The sequence below is a fragment of the Simochromis diagramma genome, unplaced genomic scaffold, assembly GCF_900408965.1.
Source record: "Simochromis diagramma unplaced genomic scaffold, fSimDia1.1 OVJJ01000131.1, whole genome shotgun sequence".
Classification (NCBI taxonomy): Eukaryota; Metazoa; Chordata; class Actinopteri; order Cichliformes; family Cichlidae; genus Simochromis; species Simochromis diagramma.
In genome coordinates, this window is record NW_024387200.1 from 395529 (window position 1) to 413644 (window position 18116).

Here is an 18116-nt window from a genome sequence, read left to right on the forward strand (position 1 = left end):
TTGGCACTGTTAACAAGCTTGTGGACCTTTTCTTTCAGGAAAATCTACAAACGTTTGAAACCAGTGGTTCCCAAAATTTTCACCTAAGACTGAGACGTGTTTAGAGTGCGTTTGGGGTGCAGTGCTTTCTTCATTTAGGTCGTTTTTGTTTGAATTGCAGTTTGGAAGGCAGATATAGAAAAGCTTAAAGATCTTTTTAAAAATGACTTGAAATGCTTTTATTCACATGGCATGCTCATGTTTTACCTCTAATGCTCTTTGGCATACAAACTCCACAAGCAAGCAGGATTTAATGAGGCTTTAATCTGTGCCTCCTCGTCTCCCCTGTCCTCCTCGCTGTGACCCTGAATCAATCTCAGTACTCCAAGCTGAGGGATGTCTCACTTCCTAAAATGCATCAAGAGGACAGAGGAGAGAGGACAGGCCGAGGCACAGGAAGAAGCTGTGATTAAGGATGCACAGATGTATCCTTGGAGATGTTTTTACCTTCACTATAAAAGAAGCATGGCACATAGCTGGACTATGAAGAACATGGAGAGAGGAGAACTCATCTTTTTATTCATATGTTGTGTCAGTTATGTAAGAGGATCAAACATTCAGCCTTTGTGTGTGAGATTTTTGAAAAAAAGGTATGATATCCTGTCACATTGCATCATATTATGAATTTAATTCACAACATGATGCAATGCCCTAAATATAAAACATGTCACGAGCACAGTTACATCTGAGGTCATAAATTCGGCAGTAGATGGGCTGTAGTTGTTGTCGTTTCCATTCATCGCCTCCCCCGCTTGAATCGCTGGTGGGAGGGACGTGGGGAGAGGAGTCGATGATGTGCAATCTGGGAAAATTAGAAAGAGGGATGGAAACCGTCGCTTTTCTCTAGTCATGTGCGACCAACAGGAATCTTCTAGCAATAGGAATCAACAAAAAGCTCTCACATCTACAGAAAGCCCTCATTTAGGCCGAGGTGTTTGCTGGTCTGTAATTTATAAATCGAAGCTTGTGTTTGTGTACGCCTTCTTTATTTGTTGCTTCTTTGTATGTAAAGAACGAAGTGGTCCGTTCCAAAACCTGAAATTCGGATGGGTTCTGGATGTCCAGGTTGATGACCCGTAGATTGTCCTTCTTGATCCAAAGATGTCTTTTTATGTGGACATCCTTTTGTACGCCTCATCCAGGTTCCAAGATTCCTATTGGTGGAATATCCTTCACACCAGGTTGTGTGTATATGTTAGTCCCCATAGGGAAATTGCTCCTCTGCATTTAACCCATTCACCCAGTGCAGCGCCCGGGCAGCAATGTGCTTTGCAATGGAACTTTGCTATTGTTTTAGTAAACAAAGACTCTTATTAGTGGAAGTAGCAAAGAGGTACTATTTCCTGATGAAGGCTTGTTGCCAAAATGCAAAGAATTTTCATTGAACATGACCACGCCATGAGAATAACAGGCATCTTTGATGTACTTCAGAACGAGAGTCCCTTGGAGTGTTTTGATTTTTAAGCTTAGACTTTATTTTAGCGCTGTCAGCGTTAATCTTGTTAAAATGACGTCAACGCCATAACCACATTAACGCAGTTATGGCGCTAACGTCTCCGTTAGCGAGTTAGTGCGGATCGCTCCGTGCTTGGGGCTGCATGGCGCTAATGCGTTAACGAGCTAACCGCGCTAACGCATTGACGCCGTGAGGCCCCACGCACGGTGGAGACGGAGATTTGCCGCGTTAATGCGGTTAAGGCGTTAACGCCATTTTAACGAGATTAACGCTTAGAGCATTACTTTATTTACTTGGGGTTATATTTGAATGAATGCAGATGGTACGTATATAAATAGATGTAGATGGTATACAAAAAGGGAGTTCTTCCTTCCCACTGTTTCCAAGTGTTTCTCATAGTCGATTATCTGTCTGTTGCCGTTTTATCTCTGATATTATACAACGTATAAGCCACTGTTGTTGTGAATAGACACTATGTGAATTAAATTTAATCCAGTTTAAGGATTTAATAATGTTGATTTAGAATAAACTTCTTTAAACTGCCTATTTAAAAACTTGCCATGGGTCCTTATCCCGTATATTGGGAACCACTGATTGAACCATACCAGCAGCGATGGAAAACATGAAGACAATCAGATTGGAAAATTACTACTTAATCTACTATATGCAATAATGTTAAATTTGGGATTATATAGAATCAACATAGCAATACAGCGTTATAGACAATTTGTAAAATGTAAGTTTCAATATTTATAGATATCATATCTGAGAGTGCTTTAAATACAAACCTACTTCAGTCACTAGTGTATTTACATTCAGATAGATTATAAATGTTGGGTTTTACATATTCAAATCTATTAACATGTTTATATATATTTATATATATATTTAAAACACACACCCATATGTACAGATAGTAAATGTCATATTTACATACAGTAGGTCACACTGTTGTGAATGTGCTGATGGCCTGTTTGAGTTCAGCAGCTGGACTGGAAATAGCGCTTCGAGTCGAGCTGCTTTGGGACACGCTGAGATTCCCGAAGGCAGCAGGGGTATTGCTTCGTGTTTTATTATTTTCTGACAGAAAAAAGTGAGTCTCGACCGTAGCCTCCTGTTCCCCAAAAACCAGACCTGGACCTGTTAGAGCATTGCCCGGGGCGTTTCCTTCTCCTATATTGCTTTCAATATTTCTGCTGTTGAAGGAGAAGCCCGGGAGAGCTGTGCCGCTGTAATCCAGGGGCGCTGACAGTGTTTAATAAGGGTGAGGGATTCAACGGGAGGTTGGAGTTTGTTGCTGTGTCTTTCCTCTTGTGACTGGAAGGGTCAGAAAAGATCCTGAGGGCCCAGGTGGATGATTATAGGTGTGGCTATGGTCTGCGGCTGGTAATAGGCACTGTCGATGTACAGGCCGCCTGCGGAGAGGAGACAGGCAGGGTTAACATGATTAGGAAATAATCATTATCAGCTAATGGAAGGTCCATACCAAAAGCTGCTGTTCTGAAGCGGATCTCAGCCTATATCCAATCTGAAAATTACTGCCATCTTGTGGCCACAGTTGGTTACTGTCTCTGAAAGCTAGCTTGCCTACCAGCCACTGAATCTGTCGTGTCAAGGGTTATGGTCCACCCTCTGTCAACAAAAGCTGGAGCTTGTTAATCATAGAGATTTGAACTTTTTCAAAAGTTCAAATCATTTGCTAGTCGAGCTGTTCCTGCCCTTAGGCGGTATAAAAGATGAACACGGCTACTAGGATGTCACCCAATGGTTAATGAGGTCTCTATGAAGACTCGAGCAGAGTGTTTTTACCATTTTCATCTTAGTGTAGCTAGTTAGCCAATGAGCATACCTAGGATAATCCTCCTTCACAACTGTAGTAATGCACTTTCTCACAAAACAAGAGAGTTGCCTCTTTTTTTGCAGCCAGAGCAGTCGCCCCCTGCTGGCCATTGAAAAGAATACAGGCACTTCCAGGCTGGCTTCATTTTTTAGATGCTGAAGTTACCCCCATGTTTTATAAACATATGTTAGTCTGATTCTGCAGATTTGTGTGGAGACGCAGGTAGCTGTAGCATGATGGTCATGAAGAGGGGACCATCAAAACAGGAAGTTTATCCAGCAGTATTTTTAAATTGGAACGTAAGAGGTCGTCTTGGTTGACCAGAGTTTAACGAGTTTCCAAACAGGAAGTCGCAAGAGAGACGCTTTCAGCACAGAAAACAGAGGCAGCACAAAATTCGGAAATGTTGTGTTTTAGTCGACTTTAATTTGTATCATTGATGTGTTGAACAGTCAAACTGCTCATTAACACAGAGGATAAATTGGGGAGCTGCACTGAGGCATAGTATAAGAGAAACGAAGCTTATTTAGACCTGTGAATAATGCAGGGCTTTACTTTATGCTAGTAAAGTCAAAGTATGAATAAAAGTCTTAATATGTTGTAGGTGGCGATAAGGTTTTCTTCCTGATTCAGTGTAAGCAGTGAACCTAACTGCAGTTTTCTCTATACTGTAGTTGATCGAGGATACGGGCTTGGAGATCAACTGTATGAGTGAGGAAATGAATGTGAGACAGTTGCTTCAGCCTGAGCAGGTTCACGGTGGAGCCCTCGGGGAGTTTGTTGTAGAAACTTACCCAGAATGTAAGCTCTCCTTCAGGAGCAGAAAACCCAGAGTTTCCTTCATCACAAGTTTATCAAACTAAACTCACTTACTGGAACAAGCCCCAGGGGATCAAAACTCATCGAGTGCAACAGTTTTGGTTTTTAAATGGTGTTAATGCAGTTCATTAAAACTCCACCTTTAAGATATTTTCTTCTCTCTGCAGTCAGTTTAACAAAAACAAACAAACAAACCAAACATCCAGTGTCATCAATTTAACCTGTAACATGAGCAGAGCAGGACACGGATCCCTAACATTCAGGGTGCTGCTGTTTTTAGAGGAAGCTTTATTGGCTCTCAGGATTGTTAAAGGCCAGAAGAATTAAGTAGATTCAATGCATGCATGATGGATGCAAGCCCTTTAAACAGGGAAACAGAAACCTAGAGATAAATAGAGAAACCTATTAAAGCCTTGTACTTGGTGACCGCGATGTAAAGTCAGGCAGAAAGAGCATTAGAGATTACTGCAGACATGGCTTTACTAGCATTGTTTAGAAATCTAATTTAATTATTTTTAAGACCTGTGCACATTAGAGCAGGATAACAGGTATTAAAGCTATCGCTATATTAACAGTTAATTAACTAACAACTGTTCTGTATGTACTGCAAGGACTAAAACCTTCACGCCTCTGACACAAAGCCTTAAATAATGAATTTTAGAAGCTTCAAATGAATAATTATCTTGAGATTCTTCAATTAGCCAATGACAAATTTGTTAATGTCAAAGATAATAAGGCTTCTTTTCTGAAGGCACCGGGTGGACTTTATCTTCAAATTATGAGAAGGTTTTGAGTTGATAAATACTGCAGAAAGACAGATTTCATATTTTAAAAAAATCTGTTTGTACATCAAAAAATTCAGAGATTTTATTTTAAAAAGTGTTTGGCCTTGAAAGTTTAAAATATGATGCTAACAAAAGCCAGAGCTATGAAAATTGGATGTAACAATTATAATAAACTTGAGGTCATGTTTAAGGGTTTCTTAGTGGACACGTGAGATGGAATAGGTGAGTATGTTTTGCATTTCTATTACCCAAGTCAGGACAAAGTTTCTTCAGGTTATATTTGCCTGACTGTGGATGTTCAATACATTACAATTATTTCTTACCCACGTTTTGACATATACGATCCCAGTAGCAGTTGGGGTCGACCCTGCCACTACTTGCTAGAAACTGGGTGGTTGTTGACTGTCGCTAGGTGAGACTGATCACAAAGACGTTGCTTCAATAAAGACGGGATCTGATGCAGCATTGTAAACCTCTCTGTGACCAGTATCACCCACGGACTGTCAGCACCCTCCAGTTCGCCTGTCGGTTGTGGTGTCCAGGGGCTTTGTAGCAATACCATACATTGGTTAATGCGATGAATATCCATCGGCATGGGAAAAACTAAATGTTTCACATATTTGGCAAGAAAGCCTGTCCTGTAACAGAGTAATTAGTGTGACTAATACAATATACTAATTAGAAATTTCAGCATGCAACAAACTGGGGACCACAAGTTAATCAGTTGTTGACAAAAATATTAATTTATTTAAAAAGAATATTACCTACAAACATAAAACAGCTCTCTGAGAAGAAATTATTTGAACTCAACACAAAATGGCTCATACTCAACAGTAAGTGTAAACTCGGACACTCGATATCCAAACGAAAGGAAAATATTTCTCAGTGCAACCGAATATTGTAAACCTGTCTTTTTTTTTTCTCTCTAACAGAAACAAAACATCTGCAGAAAACGGAGAGAAATGAAAATACAAAACAACATTCACATATATGAATGATTGTTAAAGGAATACATAGCCTTTTGACAAAGAAGCTCTGATCACTTTCACCTCCAGGACATGCTTTAATTTAACAAAGTATGTTTATAATTATTCATTTCCCTACAACGACTGATTTTTTTTACTCCATTAGGGACGCTGAATTATTGTATGTTTAGTGTGGTGTTGGCTCTTTTGGTTCTTTACAATCACGGTGTAGCTCCATATTGTTGGTATTTAGTAGTTACTTAGATTTGAAAGGTCTTTGGTTCCCTTCAGATTTATTTTTAGTTCTCTAGTTTCCACATTGAATATTTGTTACTCTCTTTTTTTCAAAATATATATAAAAAAAAATAATTAAAAAAAAATCAGCAATTTTAGTTTGCTACTTTGTAGTCACTTTATACCTGGTCTTAATTTAGTTCCCTCGAGTAGTTAAACATTTGTTTTTAAATCTATTAAATCAAATAGAATATGGTAAGCTTTGGGACACTTTAGGGAAATTAAATAAATAAATAAATAATTTAACTAGAGATGATGTTTTATTGAATATTTCCATCGTATACTTTGTCATCTGTGTTTCTTTTGCTAAAAGTTAGTTTTAGTGAGCCATTTCATCATCCGTGTGTAGTTGTTGCTAATTTAGTTCCCTGAAAACCTGAATTTATGTATTTAGTTTTAAGTAACCTACCTGCTAGTATATTACATTAGTTTTGTAGATACTTAATACTTAGTTAAATGTATTTTTAGATCCCTTCTAAACATTTAATGTATTTATTTACATATTTACTGCATCGTATTTTCAGTAGTCTCACTTCACTTCCTTGTAATGCTCATGTCATATTTAATTCTCTGCAGTAGCCATCTTCAGTACATTTTAGATCGAAGGGAACAAAATAAGAGCCTCTAAATATATCACTATCCTGTTAATTTAATCCTACAGGGAATGTTTGGATCATTAAAATAATTTAGGAACACTGTAGGATGATATATTAGAACCAGTTGCTTTTTCCCCCACTGCATAAACTCTCACCGATAATCATGTAGTCGTCCTATACAGAAATTCCCACAATAGGAAACTCAACCATGGTCATAAATTATTGTTTATTGCGCCTCATAATACTAATGACATTTAAGTGGATAATATATTTTTGTTTAGTAAGTTTTAAGAAAAACAAACTACACTGTATTATTGTGTTCTCTGCTGGATGTATTACCCAGCAGGACATGTAGGGCTGTTTAATTTGTCATATTTACCTCACCAGTCTTCCATACACTGCTCATTAAACGCTGAACTTTTGATTGCGTAATGATTTAATGATACAGAGCTTTTTTGTCAAACTCTGTGTTCACATGGATAGTAATGACATGACTGTGAAACTGTTTTAGCCCAGAGGATGAATGCTGTACAAAAATCCCACTGCCTGATTTGATGCTTAAAGGTTTGTAGACTGCAGGGTTGGGTTTGTGTGGTGAATACACAGCCAGTCAGGATATTCCTTTAACAAGTGACTTCCTGTGAAGTGGGTGAGGGAGAGTCCTAATAGGGGTAGAGGTGGGTGACGGGGTATGCTGTGGGAACTCTGATGACTGGGACAACTACTGAGGGCATTCTGGAGGGAAAACCTGAGGAAGAGTGAAAGAAAGAAAAAGAAACTCAAATGTTGGGGTGATGGAATAGATTAAATGGATGGATTAAGGATCGAAAGTGAAACTGGGAAATTACCGTAAGCAGGGAGGGCGCCTGCAGGGCTGTAACCATAAGGAGCACCAAAACCTGCGGGGGGATAAAATAAATCAAATGTTATCATTAAATAGCACCTATATACACACACACACACCTGTATCACCCACAGCTTTTGTAATCTATTATCATCTCAGCAATAGTTTTCACCTACATCTATGTTGAATTATATTAAAAACTGTTGTGCTTCCAGCCCTTTTTCCCTTGTAGATTGTCTGCTCAGCTGCCATTTTATTATGAACCTCGCCAGAAACTTTGTTAATCTGAGCAGCTTTGTACAGCACTGGGGGGCAATTCAATGTTGCACTCAATTAATGTAGCACTATCAATCTGCTACAGCTTTAATTGTGAGGCGCAGATGGAACACGAGTGTGTATTTACCAGTGAGAGAGCACCGAATTATGGCTAAAGTTACTCTCAAATGGGAAAAAAAAAAGATCTAATCTACTGTAATTGGTGGACACAAGGGTCATGTCAGTTCATCAAATAAAAAAAATAATCCTACCAGACCAAGATGAATTTGCCTGAAAGAAATCTTGGGAAAGACATGTCTTAATATGAATTATACAAAATTTTGGGTTCAGGCTGTCATTAGTTTTCTCCAATAAATAAATCAGGGTGAGGTGTTGTTAGCACTAGATCCATTATCTAGAAAACTACTTGAGATAGGTCCTTCGAATTTATTCTGGGTAAATATTTGGTGCTAATCTGCTCCATTCTCTTGTACCTGGACACTGGATAGTGTAGTGGTAAGACTACACACCTTTGGAGCAGGAGTCACAAGTTCAGTTCCCACCTGGTATCCAGTAAGGGTCCTGGCTAGACCCTCCATGCTTAAAACCAAGCCCTGGAATGGCGCGGCTATGTCTGCAGCTCGGACGCAAGAATTTCACTACATCTTGTACCCTGTATAACTGTGTATGTGGCAAATAAAGGTTGTTTGTTTTGTAGGGGACTGATTTTATTTCCAGATTCTTATACAGAAGGTTAACAGCAAGAGGAAGCTAATTAAAACACTTTACACTCTGGTGTAAATCCTGAACAGTGAATTAAAGATCATTCAGTATAACGCAGGTTTGTACAGCTTAACAGTCAGTCAAATGAAGGAGTATTGATTTATTAATTTTCCCCTTGGTATATGTAACGGACATGTTAAACAATGATGTGACTGCTGTGTGACTCACCTGGTGGGATGTATCCATGTGCGGGTGGGGTGCTGATGTAGGGAGCTCTGGGGATAATGGGGACCCGTGGAGGTCTGGCAGCGAGGGCTGGGAGGGTGAGGACCGAAGCCACGGGTCGCTTTGGCTGCACAAAAAAATAGACCACAGTAAGAACAATACATGTTGTTTTCTTTCACTGGGAATTTATCAACATTTTACTCACATCCTGATCTAACTGCTAAAAGGAAAAAGACTGATTTAAGTTTAAAACTCTCTGATTTGTCTCATCTGTCAATATCTGGTTTCCAGTGTGGGCAGTTTCCTGTTATATCCTATTTATACCTTTAATTCCCTGTGAAGCGTGGCATTATTCCCAGACATTGACACCAATTCACACACAAACACAATGCAGGACGTTAATTTGAAAGTCATTCTGAGAACCTTAATGTTTTACTCACTGGAGGGTTTGGCCGTTTCTTCTTGTTGGTCGTAGATTTAGAGCCGGAGAACAGGCTGTTCAGAGCGGCGAGCGCAGCGCTGGCTTTGGCTACTTTCTTGTTGGGACCCGTTCCCCGAAAAACCTGCTTGTCTACCTCAACCTGTTATCGCACACAGAGATGAGAGCTCATATTAACAGGGTTCCTCCTGCTAAAGACTGAAGTCTTCAAGACGACAAAGAAGAACAAAAAAAACCACTTGGATTTGTGTACAAGATCGACTCAACAATAACTTTATTAATAAGAACAAAACGCTGTTCCCTGATGGTTAGAGAAAAAGTTTGTTTGAAAGAAAGAAGAAAATCAAAATGCTTGAATTTGAGCGGGCTGCCTCGATTCCCATCATGTAAAAATTTAAAACACATTCTGCACAAACACAACACGGCTTCAGTACAGCTGCAGTGCTTAGATTAAAAATAACTGATTCTCATTGAATTTGCATTTCTTTATTTTGTTGCTAGCAAACATACAGTGCAGTAAACTGTTTATCCAACTTTTAAATTGCAATATTAGAATTTTATTTAAAACAATTAACTCCTGCTTCCTTAAATCCCCTTTTAAAGCATGTTAGCACGATTAAGCCTGTCTGTAGACTCTAATACCAGTTAAGGCCCTGTTTTTTAAGATAAATGAATTTTCTTAATTTAAAAAACAAATTTACATATTAAATTTACATTTTTCTGTTATATTTACATATAATAGAAACATACAGATTTTCATTATCAATGTTACAATAAATCTAATAAATTATGCCACGCTATTATAGATTATGCCAACCAGCTTAATCTATAAAAAGTCAAAAACAACCTTCTTTTCCTGAAGCACCGCTTTGAAAAAGCTCTTCTTTTGTTTTAATAATGACTTAATCGACAAGGGAGAAACCGGAAATTAAAGTAACTGCTATGTGATATAAGTAATTCAGTCCCACACCTGTCGTTAACATCTTCTCTGGAGCACCTTTGTTTCTTAATAAGACATCTACATATGCAGCTCTTTTGTTGTTAATGCCAAAGGAAATCATCGCCACATAAAGAAACACAGAGCTTCTTGCATAAAGCACTGCAACAACATATAGCCTTAAAAAGCAAGCAGAAAACAAACTACAGCAGCGATTTTACAGGGACTAAACTAGTTTCATGTTCGGCTGCGTTTGCTGGCATTTAAAGCTGTTTTCATATACAGGAAGCTCTGAACATAAAACGCATCCTGTCGTTCATCTGCTCCTAATAAGAGAAGACATCGGAGACAGAGCGGAGCAGTGAGTGGAGGTGTGTTTGTTTTCCTACCTCTATGATGAAGCGTTTGTCGTAGCTGCTGCCGCTCTCCGATATCAGCTCGTATTTGAGGCCGCGGCGTTTCTCATTCAGCTCCATCACCGGGTTCTTACCTCCTGCCGTCAGGATCGGTCCAGGAGCTCTAGACTGCAGACGCATGCAGAGAGAGAGAATCAGCTGCAGGCTTTACATCCGGTTTATCCCCCCCAAATGTGCTCAAGAGCTCATGTTTCCTCAAAGTAAGACAAGCTATCTAAGCAGCCCGTTCACATCAGGTATACCTCCTACATGCTGGAAGAGTGAGAAAGAACAAGCTGCTGATATTCAGTATTTGCTGCACAGCTTACAGATACAAATGCCTATTATAGTTAATTAGAAAATGTAGTCTTTTTGTTTTTCATCTTTACTAAGCTGCTTCTTTTCTGTTTTCTTTATGCAGTGAGATATTTTGCGCCTGTCATAATGTATTCTGATCTACTTAACCTATTTTGTTAAAAGACTCTGTAACAAAATCATTTCCCAACTTTTGAGATAAATAAGGTATTAAAGTATCCAAGGAGCTTAGAAAGAAAAGCGACTGGACTTCTTTAAGTTCCTTGAAGATGTTTCACTCTCTCTCTGGTGGAGAGTCCCAGGTATTTAAGCCCTAGTGGGAGTTGTGCTGTGAAAGAGACGCAACAAATGCAACAACGGGCGTATGTCCCACAAATAAGTGTCCAGCCCGCAGTATTTATTTATTTAGTTAGTTAGATGGTTAGACAGTTATAAGTGCACAAACTCTGTGCTGACAGGTAGGCCAAAACAGTCATTAACGTTCATCCTGGTCTTAATGAACTATGCAGACGGTGCTCTCAGCCCCACCAGGCTACCATATTTTTTTTTAACTATGCAATTCTGATTATTGAGAGCTGATACCTTTTTTAAAATTATATTTTTTCTATATTGGTTCTTGGGATTGTTCAATCAAAGCATCATCATCATATGACCCCTCAACCTGAATGTAGGGAATAAACCACGCAAAATTTACAGGAAACCCCAGGGCCCGTCTGAACCCTGACCACGAATAAAAATAAACACTTTAATAATTCATCCATCCATTCGCTTCCGCTTATCCTTTTCAGGGTCGCGGGGGGCGCTGGAGCCTATCCCAGCTGTCATAGGGCGAAAGGCGGGGTACACCCTGGACAGGTCGCCAGTCTGTCGCAGGGCTAACACATAGGGACAGACAACTCACATTCACTCGTGCATTCACACCTAGTGACAATTTGGATTAATCAATTAACCTATCCCCACAAGCTGCATGTCTTTGGACGGTGGGAGGAAGCCGGAGTACCCGGAGAGAACCCACACAAACACGGGGAGAACATGCAAACTCCACACAGAAAGACCCCGGCCTGATGGTGGAATTGAACTCAGGACCTTCTTGCTGTGTGGCAACAGTGCTAACCACCGTGCCACCGTGCTGCCTTTAATAATTCAATTTGTTAAAATTTATGGAATTCACATAGTAATAAGTTTTGGTATGCAGCCTATATTATGAGGTTCTTTGTGTTTTTGCTCACATTTTCAAAGACATCATCCCAGCCCACATAAAACGCAGCCCACTGATAGTCACACACCCATGCTATCAAGTTAACACTGATCTAACACACTTTAATTTATATGACTGGAAAGTTAAAACAGAGCTTGAAAAAACGTTCTGAGGACACGACTGAAAATGATTTTAAAAAAGTATTTCCAAATAACAACTTTGAAACATCTTGATGTAACTTGGAGAGCACTTAAATAAAAGAAAAACTATCTGAAAGTCTGGCTCAATACTTTAAAGAAGAGTTCAAAGAAATCTAAAGAATAAATCAAAGTATCAAGTTGCAACCTAACAGAATAAAATGAAGCTCATGCTTCTTCATGGTCTGATGAACTAACAACCCAGCAAACCACTGGCTAAATGAAAAATCAGGTTCTACCAGTCTCAGAAATAACCTCCACATCTGGTTTGGGATCTATGAGAAAACTTGTGTGTAAGAATATTATTTTACTGTATTTCATTTTTTAAAATTGTATCTATTTTTTTATGTTATTAGATTAGACTGAAATGGATGAATGAAGAAATGCTTACTGGAAATAGTTTCGGTGATTTGCAGTATAACATGTCTGAATGGTCAAACTGACAGTAAACTTTTATTTATTTTACATTTTCAAAACTCGCCTTTGAGTTTTTATATTTTAATGAATGAGGAGGTTTACAATGAAAGCTATCAAAAGAATGAAATTCAATTAACTTTTATTTATATGGCGCCAGACTCCCAGCAGCTGACCTCTGACCGAGAGCAGCAATTTTAAATGGCTGTATCTGTCATTTTTAAAAAATGATTGTAAACCTATCGAGATTAATATTTCACACACAACACCTACAAGCAAGGTCGTCTGCTCTTTATAAAACACGGGCATAACCATTGTGAGGTCGACAAACGTTTTTGAAGTCCCAAGTTGAGTGTTTTCACCATCGCCATTGTCAGTGGTTTGACGCCGGACGTGACGAGCGAGGGGGCGGCTCTGACTGTGAAGTCTCACTCTCATTGAGTGTGCAAGTATGTAAACCTACTGTACACACACAGACACACACACACACACACACACACACACACACACACGTATTTACAAGTAAAAAGGAGACACAACCTCAACAACCAAGGGACTGCAGGGGACAAACGGAGCTACAGATATAAGAACTAATAAGATAGATGATTAAGCAAAACTTGCTTTCACGCTGCTCATGTTATTGATACCTGATGACATGTTTCTGTTTTGCTGGCCTCAGGGTAATCCCTAACATTAGTTAAGTGTGGTTGTGAAACCCAAACTCTCCCCACACTCTGCTGGAGGTCTCTTCCTGTTAAAAGGGAGTTTTTCCTTCCCCTATCCACCAATTGCCCCTAAGAGGGGTCCTCTTTCTAAAATTTTACTTTATGATGAAAGCATCTTGAGGTGATTGCTGCTGTGAATTGGTGCCACATGAATAAAACAGAAATGAATTTTGGTGGTGATTTTAAAAGAGGCATTGAGGTATCCGGGAGTGAGTAGAAACATGACGGCCTTTTGGATTTTTAGAAAATTTGTCCTTCACATAGAAATCAGTACTCAGGCTCTCAGAGGCAACAGAGTCGGGGAAGGTTACATTTTTGTTCACATAAGGACAGGAAGAAAAAAATTAGTAATACATGAAAAGAAAGTTGCACAGAACATGTTTAAATCCAAGGTTTCCAGTCTTTGTAATCAGGACGACTGAAAAGCTGCAGAAGAATTTTTATTGTGTTGAATCTCTAATGAACCTCATGGATGTGTTGTAATCAGGAAGAACCTTTCACAAAAGGCCACAGTGTGTGTGTGTGTGTGTGTGTTCCTCACCTCCTGTGTGTCTGTGGAGGAGGTGATGGAGGTGGAGCTGGAGCTGGTGGACATCCTGTCGTTCTTCCCTTCGCCATCTGACTTCTCGTCGGCACTCAGCGAGTCCACGTCTCCATCGCTGCCGAGCACGTAGCCCAAAGCCTGCAGCGCCTGAGGACGACAGCAGCGAAAACAAAAACAGCCAGAGGACGTTCATTTAAATTTCATCACCGCACGACTTCCTGCTGCATTCAACACGACAGTCATCGGATTACAAAAGTAGCGGATAAACTTTTTTGTGACGTCCTGACAGCCGCAAATGGGAGATGAGTCACGCTTTCACATCCATCATTTGTCACTGAGCTGTCCTTGAGCAAGGCACTCAAACCCCAGCTGCTGCAGTGAGGCTGCAAAGCGAACAACAAGAACAGAAAGACTGGCTGTGCTGAGAGTGTGAAAGTGCAACTGAATGAATAAATATGTGTGAAAAAGACTAAGTGTGAGCAGTCAAACTTCTAGTTCAATAAAAGATTTGTCACAAAAAGAACATTGTGTGTTCTCGTATCGATTTAGAAAAAAACTTCAGCTGCTGTTTCTTTGTCCAACCTAATGTTCAGCTTTTAAACACCTGAGTACAAAATTATTGACAAACCAAACTAACAGGCAGACACAGGACTGGAAGCTAAAGTGGTGTTGTTAACCCTCTGAACCCCTTTTTACTTGCTTCACTTACAGATGTCATAATTTTAAAAGTAGAGAAAGCAACTTGATACCTGTGCTGATATTAAAGTGGACCTATTCTGCTTTTCCTTTATTTTTTATGTCTTTTGCTTTTAGTGGAGTTTCTGCAACTAATGACAAACCGGATTTCCTTTGTTCTCATGATTTCTCTTGTTCTTTTTAGTCTTAGAAGACTAAAACGGGGGGCGACCGTGGCGCAGGAGGTTGGGAAGTGCATTTGTAACTGGAAGGTCGCCGGTTTGATCCCTGTGCTCTCTGTCCTGGTCGTTGTGTCCTTGGGCAAGACACTTTACCCTACCGCCTACTGGTGTTGACCAGAGGGGCCGATGGCGCGATATGGCAGCCTCGCTTCTGTCAGTCTGCCCCAGGGCAGCTGTGGCTACAACTGTAGCTGCCTCCACCAGTGTGTGAATGTGAGAGTGAATGAATAATGGAATTGTAAAGCGCTTTGGGTGCCTAGCCCATCGTGACCCTGAGCAGAATTAAATGGTAGTGATGTTCATCATTTTAGTTTGTCTCAATCTGAAGCTTTCAAACATTAAGCACAAATCATACTCTGGATTTTGAGGTGTTTACATGTCCCAAAGAAGACATTTGCTAACCGATGACTATCAGACAACCCATCTAAGGTTCATTAAAATACAACCCCCAGACTTCTGTGACTTTTATGCAGCTCTTTGAACTGTGTTGGTACCTTGAGAGCTACTTGGAGCTTGGCGGTTCTCTTGGAGTTCCCTGTGGCCTGGTATGTGGTTCCCTGGATTTCCACGGACATGGTGAAGACTGGAGCGTGCACTGGGCCGGATTGGGACAGCAGGCGGTACTGAAGGCCCGGGTGGATCTGGTTCAGACGCATCAGAGCATTCATGGGATGGTTTGGATCGGTCATCCTCCAGTCTAGCACTTAAAGAGGAGAGATGCACATGTTATTAATGAAACAGAGACCTCATGACTCCACAAGCAGGAAGTGAGAGAAGCCATTTCATTGGCCCAGCTTCTTTCCTATTAGCAGCTAGCTGATGGGACTGGAATGACACCGTCCGGGTGTTACACCACTGACACTTCAGCCAGCGACACTTCACACCTACACAGTGACGAGAGATGAGCTGCCTCCCCGGAGTCCTGAGCAGTAATATCTCACTGATGAATTGGAAATGAAACCTCACTCCTGGTGACATCCATTACAAAACAAGTGCTGAGTGTCGCCAAATAATAAGCATTTTTAATAATAAGCAGATTTTAGTCCAACTCTGTCAACTGTGCTATGAGGCTACAAAAGATTTGACTTTGTAAACAAATAAGATCTATAAAGGACAGAACTGAAGTCAAATGACATTTGTCAGCTGTCAAACTTTTAATATTAATATAGAAATGGGAACAACATCATAGTCTGAAATCAAGTTCAACAAGATGCTTTAAAAAAAACAAAAACTCTCCGGACCCACAGGAAAACTGATCAATTAAACAGGTGCTGGTTGTTTCCAAGGAACTGACGAATGCTCATTACATAAACGTGTGCACAATATAATGGAGACAGAACTGACTGGATAAGTCCACGTACATGGATCTATTTATTAATCTATGAATTTAATAAAAAATAAAGCTGTTCAAATAACCTGCAGGGTTTCATAGAGAGGTGATAACAGATGTCACCAAGTGGAAACATCCGGGGCAGAAAAATGAAATCAATTTCCAAAAAGTGCAGTTCCTGTTAGGGCCACCTGAGCCTGGCTTCAAAACGGAGTCAATCCCCACAGACTTGTATGTTAAAATGTACAACTCTAAAACAGAGATGAACTTGCGGGTATTAAAACAAACAAACAACCATTTTGGCCTCTGTGGATAGTGTCCACTCTTCCTTGAGTTATACTGGTAAGGGCTAGAAGTTATGGCTCCTCTGACTGACAGATGCTGTTCCTCTAATGACCACTTGGGGCTCGTCACAAAAGCGAGTAAATCCACATAGAAACATTGTTACCTGTTTAGATTTTTTTAAAAAAATTATTCTTGTCATCTGAGTTTTAATTTGTAGTTTTATAAAAGAACAAAAACAAAAAAACATGCTTTAGAGCTTCAAGGCTACAGCTGTCACCACCTGTACCATTATTACAGGTATTCAAATCTAACGCAGGGTTAATGGACTGGGCAAAGTTGAAGAGGAAGAGGGCCGGCAGAAACGTTCATGTGTAATTTCAGATTCTTGAGAAACACTACAGAGTTATCGATGATGCTGAGGTGATCATTTATTTGCATATGGCCACCCACAGATTTCAGCTTTTGTGTAACAGGTGTCACAGCGGGGACACTTGAGGCTTGTGAAGTGTGCAGCCGCCTGGTTCTGCAGCCACTGTGTGTAATTACTGAAAGGTTCTGACAGGCACTTTAGACTTGAGTGCGACTTCTATGAATATGGATGCAGACGAGGTGTAAGAAAACGAATGTGGAGGTGCTGGTGGACAGGTGCCGGAAGGAAGACAGGGGAGGTGTTAAAGCACTGTAAGTGTGTGTGTAAAACCCAACATGCGCGCGTGTGTGTGTGGTGGGAGGTGGTGAGATAATTGCGTGGCAACAGCCAGCAGTATTAATCCTCCTCTATCTCTGCCTCCGTCACCTCCTTTGAACTGGGAGCAGATGAGGGCTGCCGGAGACGATGGTCCCAGCGAGGGCCAATTTAATTACTGTGACACTGACAGACAAGACTGAGAGCGAGGGGGAGGAGGAGTGAAGAGGCCGAAGGCTGCAGCCATCAGTGCCAAGACCGTTTAGTTTACGGCTGCAGCTAATTATTATTTTCACTGTCAGCTAATCTGCTGATTTTTTTTTTTTTTTTTTAGCAATTATTGGATTAAACTGTCTATAAAATACCAGAAAAAGCAGCCAGACATCTTTAAATGTCTTGTTTAACGAGCAGTCCATGGCTAAAAATATCCATTTGAATATATGTACAAAACAAGTGTCAAACTCATGGCCAAACACAGCCCTCTGTATGCTTTAATCCAGTTGGAACATCCCTTTTTGGCTAACACATTTTGGTCCACCTAAGCTCAGCTGTGGTCTGCACAGGAACACAACAAACCAAACAAAGGGATTCAGCTTCCCAGCACCCGAGCTTACGAACACAAACTGGCAAAAAAAAAAAAAAAAAGACTGGTGCAGAGGGCAGGCGGTTTAAAGAAAGATGGGAGACTGAGAAGCGTGTGTGAAGGGAGGCCTGCGTTTCCACCACGACACAGGCTCTGTATTCAAACAACATTTCAACTCCACGCACCAGCAGAGATGCAGAGCCACGGAGGAGGAGACGCGAGGCAGAAAGCTGCTGAGCTGAAGAGGCAACTAAAGCAAAACATGTTTTTTCTCAAAGTGAGATTTCTTCACTGCAGAGGGGAGAGCTGAG

General features: G+C 40.3%; 1 protein-coding gene across 3 annotated transcripts in view; it reads right to left on the reverse strand.

Moving 5' to 3' along the window:
- Positions 1-1169: 1169 nt before the first annotated feature.
- Positions 1170-18116, reverse strand: part of LOC120745451 (spermatid perinuclear RNA-binding protein-like) — a 94787-nt gene continuing 77840 nt past the window's right edge. For 2 of the 3 annotated variants that reach the window (XM_040050315.1, XM_040050316.1), the window contains exons 12-18: positions 15417-15625; positions 14003-14152; positions 10607-10741; positions 9282-9422; positions 8845-8968; positions 7643-7693; positions 1170-2910 (exon numbers count right to left, since the gene is read on the reverse strand). In XM_040050315.1, the coding sequence (XP_039906249.1) occupies positions 2822-2910; positions 7643-7693; positions 8845-8968; positions 9282-9422; positions 10607-10741; positions 14003-14152; positions 15417-15625 (899 nt within the window). In that variant the 3' untranslated portion in view covers positions 1170-2821. Of the gene's footprint in view, positions 2911-5659; positions 7543-7642; positions 7694-8844; positions 8969-9281; positions 9423-10606; positions 10742-14002; positions 14153-15416; positions 15626-18116 lie in introns of those variants that run through there. The other variant, XM_040050317.1, reaches the window with a different exon arrangement.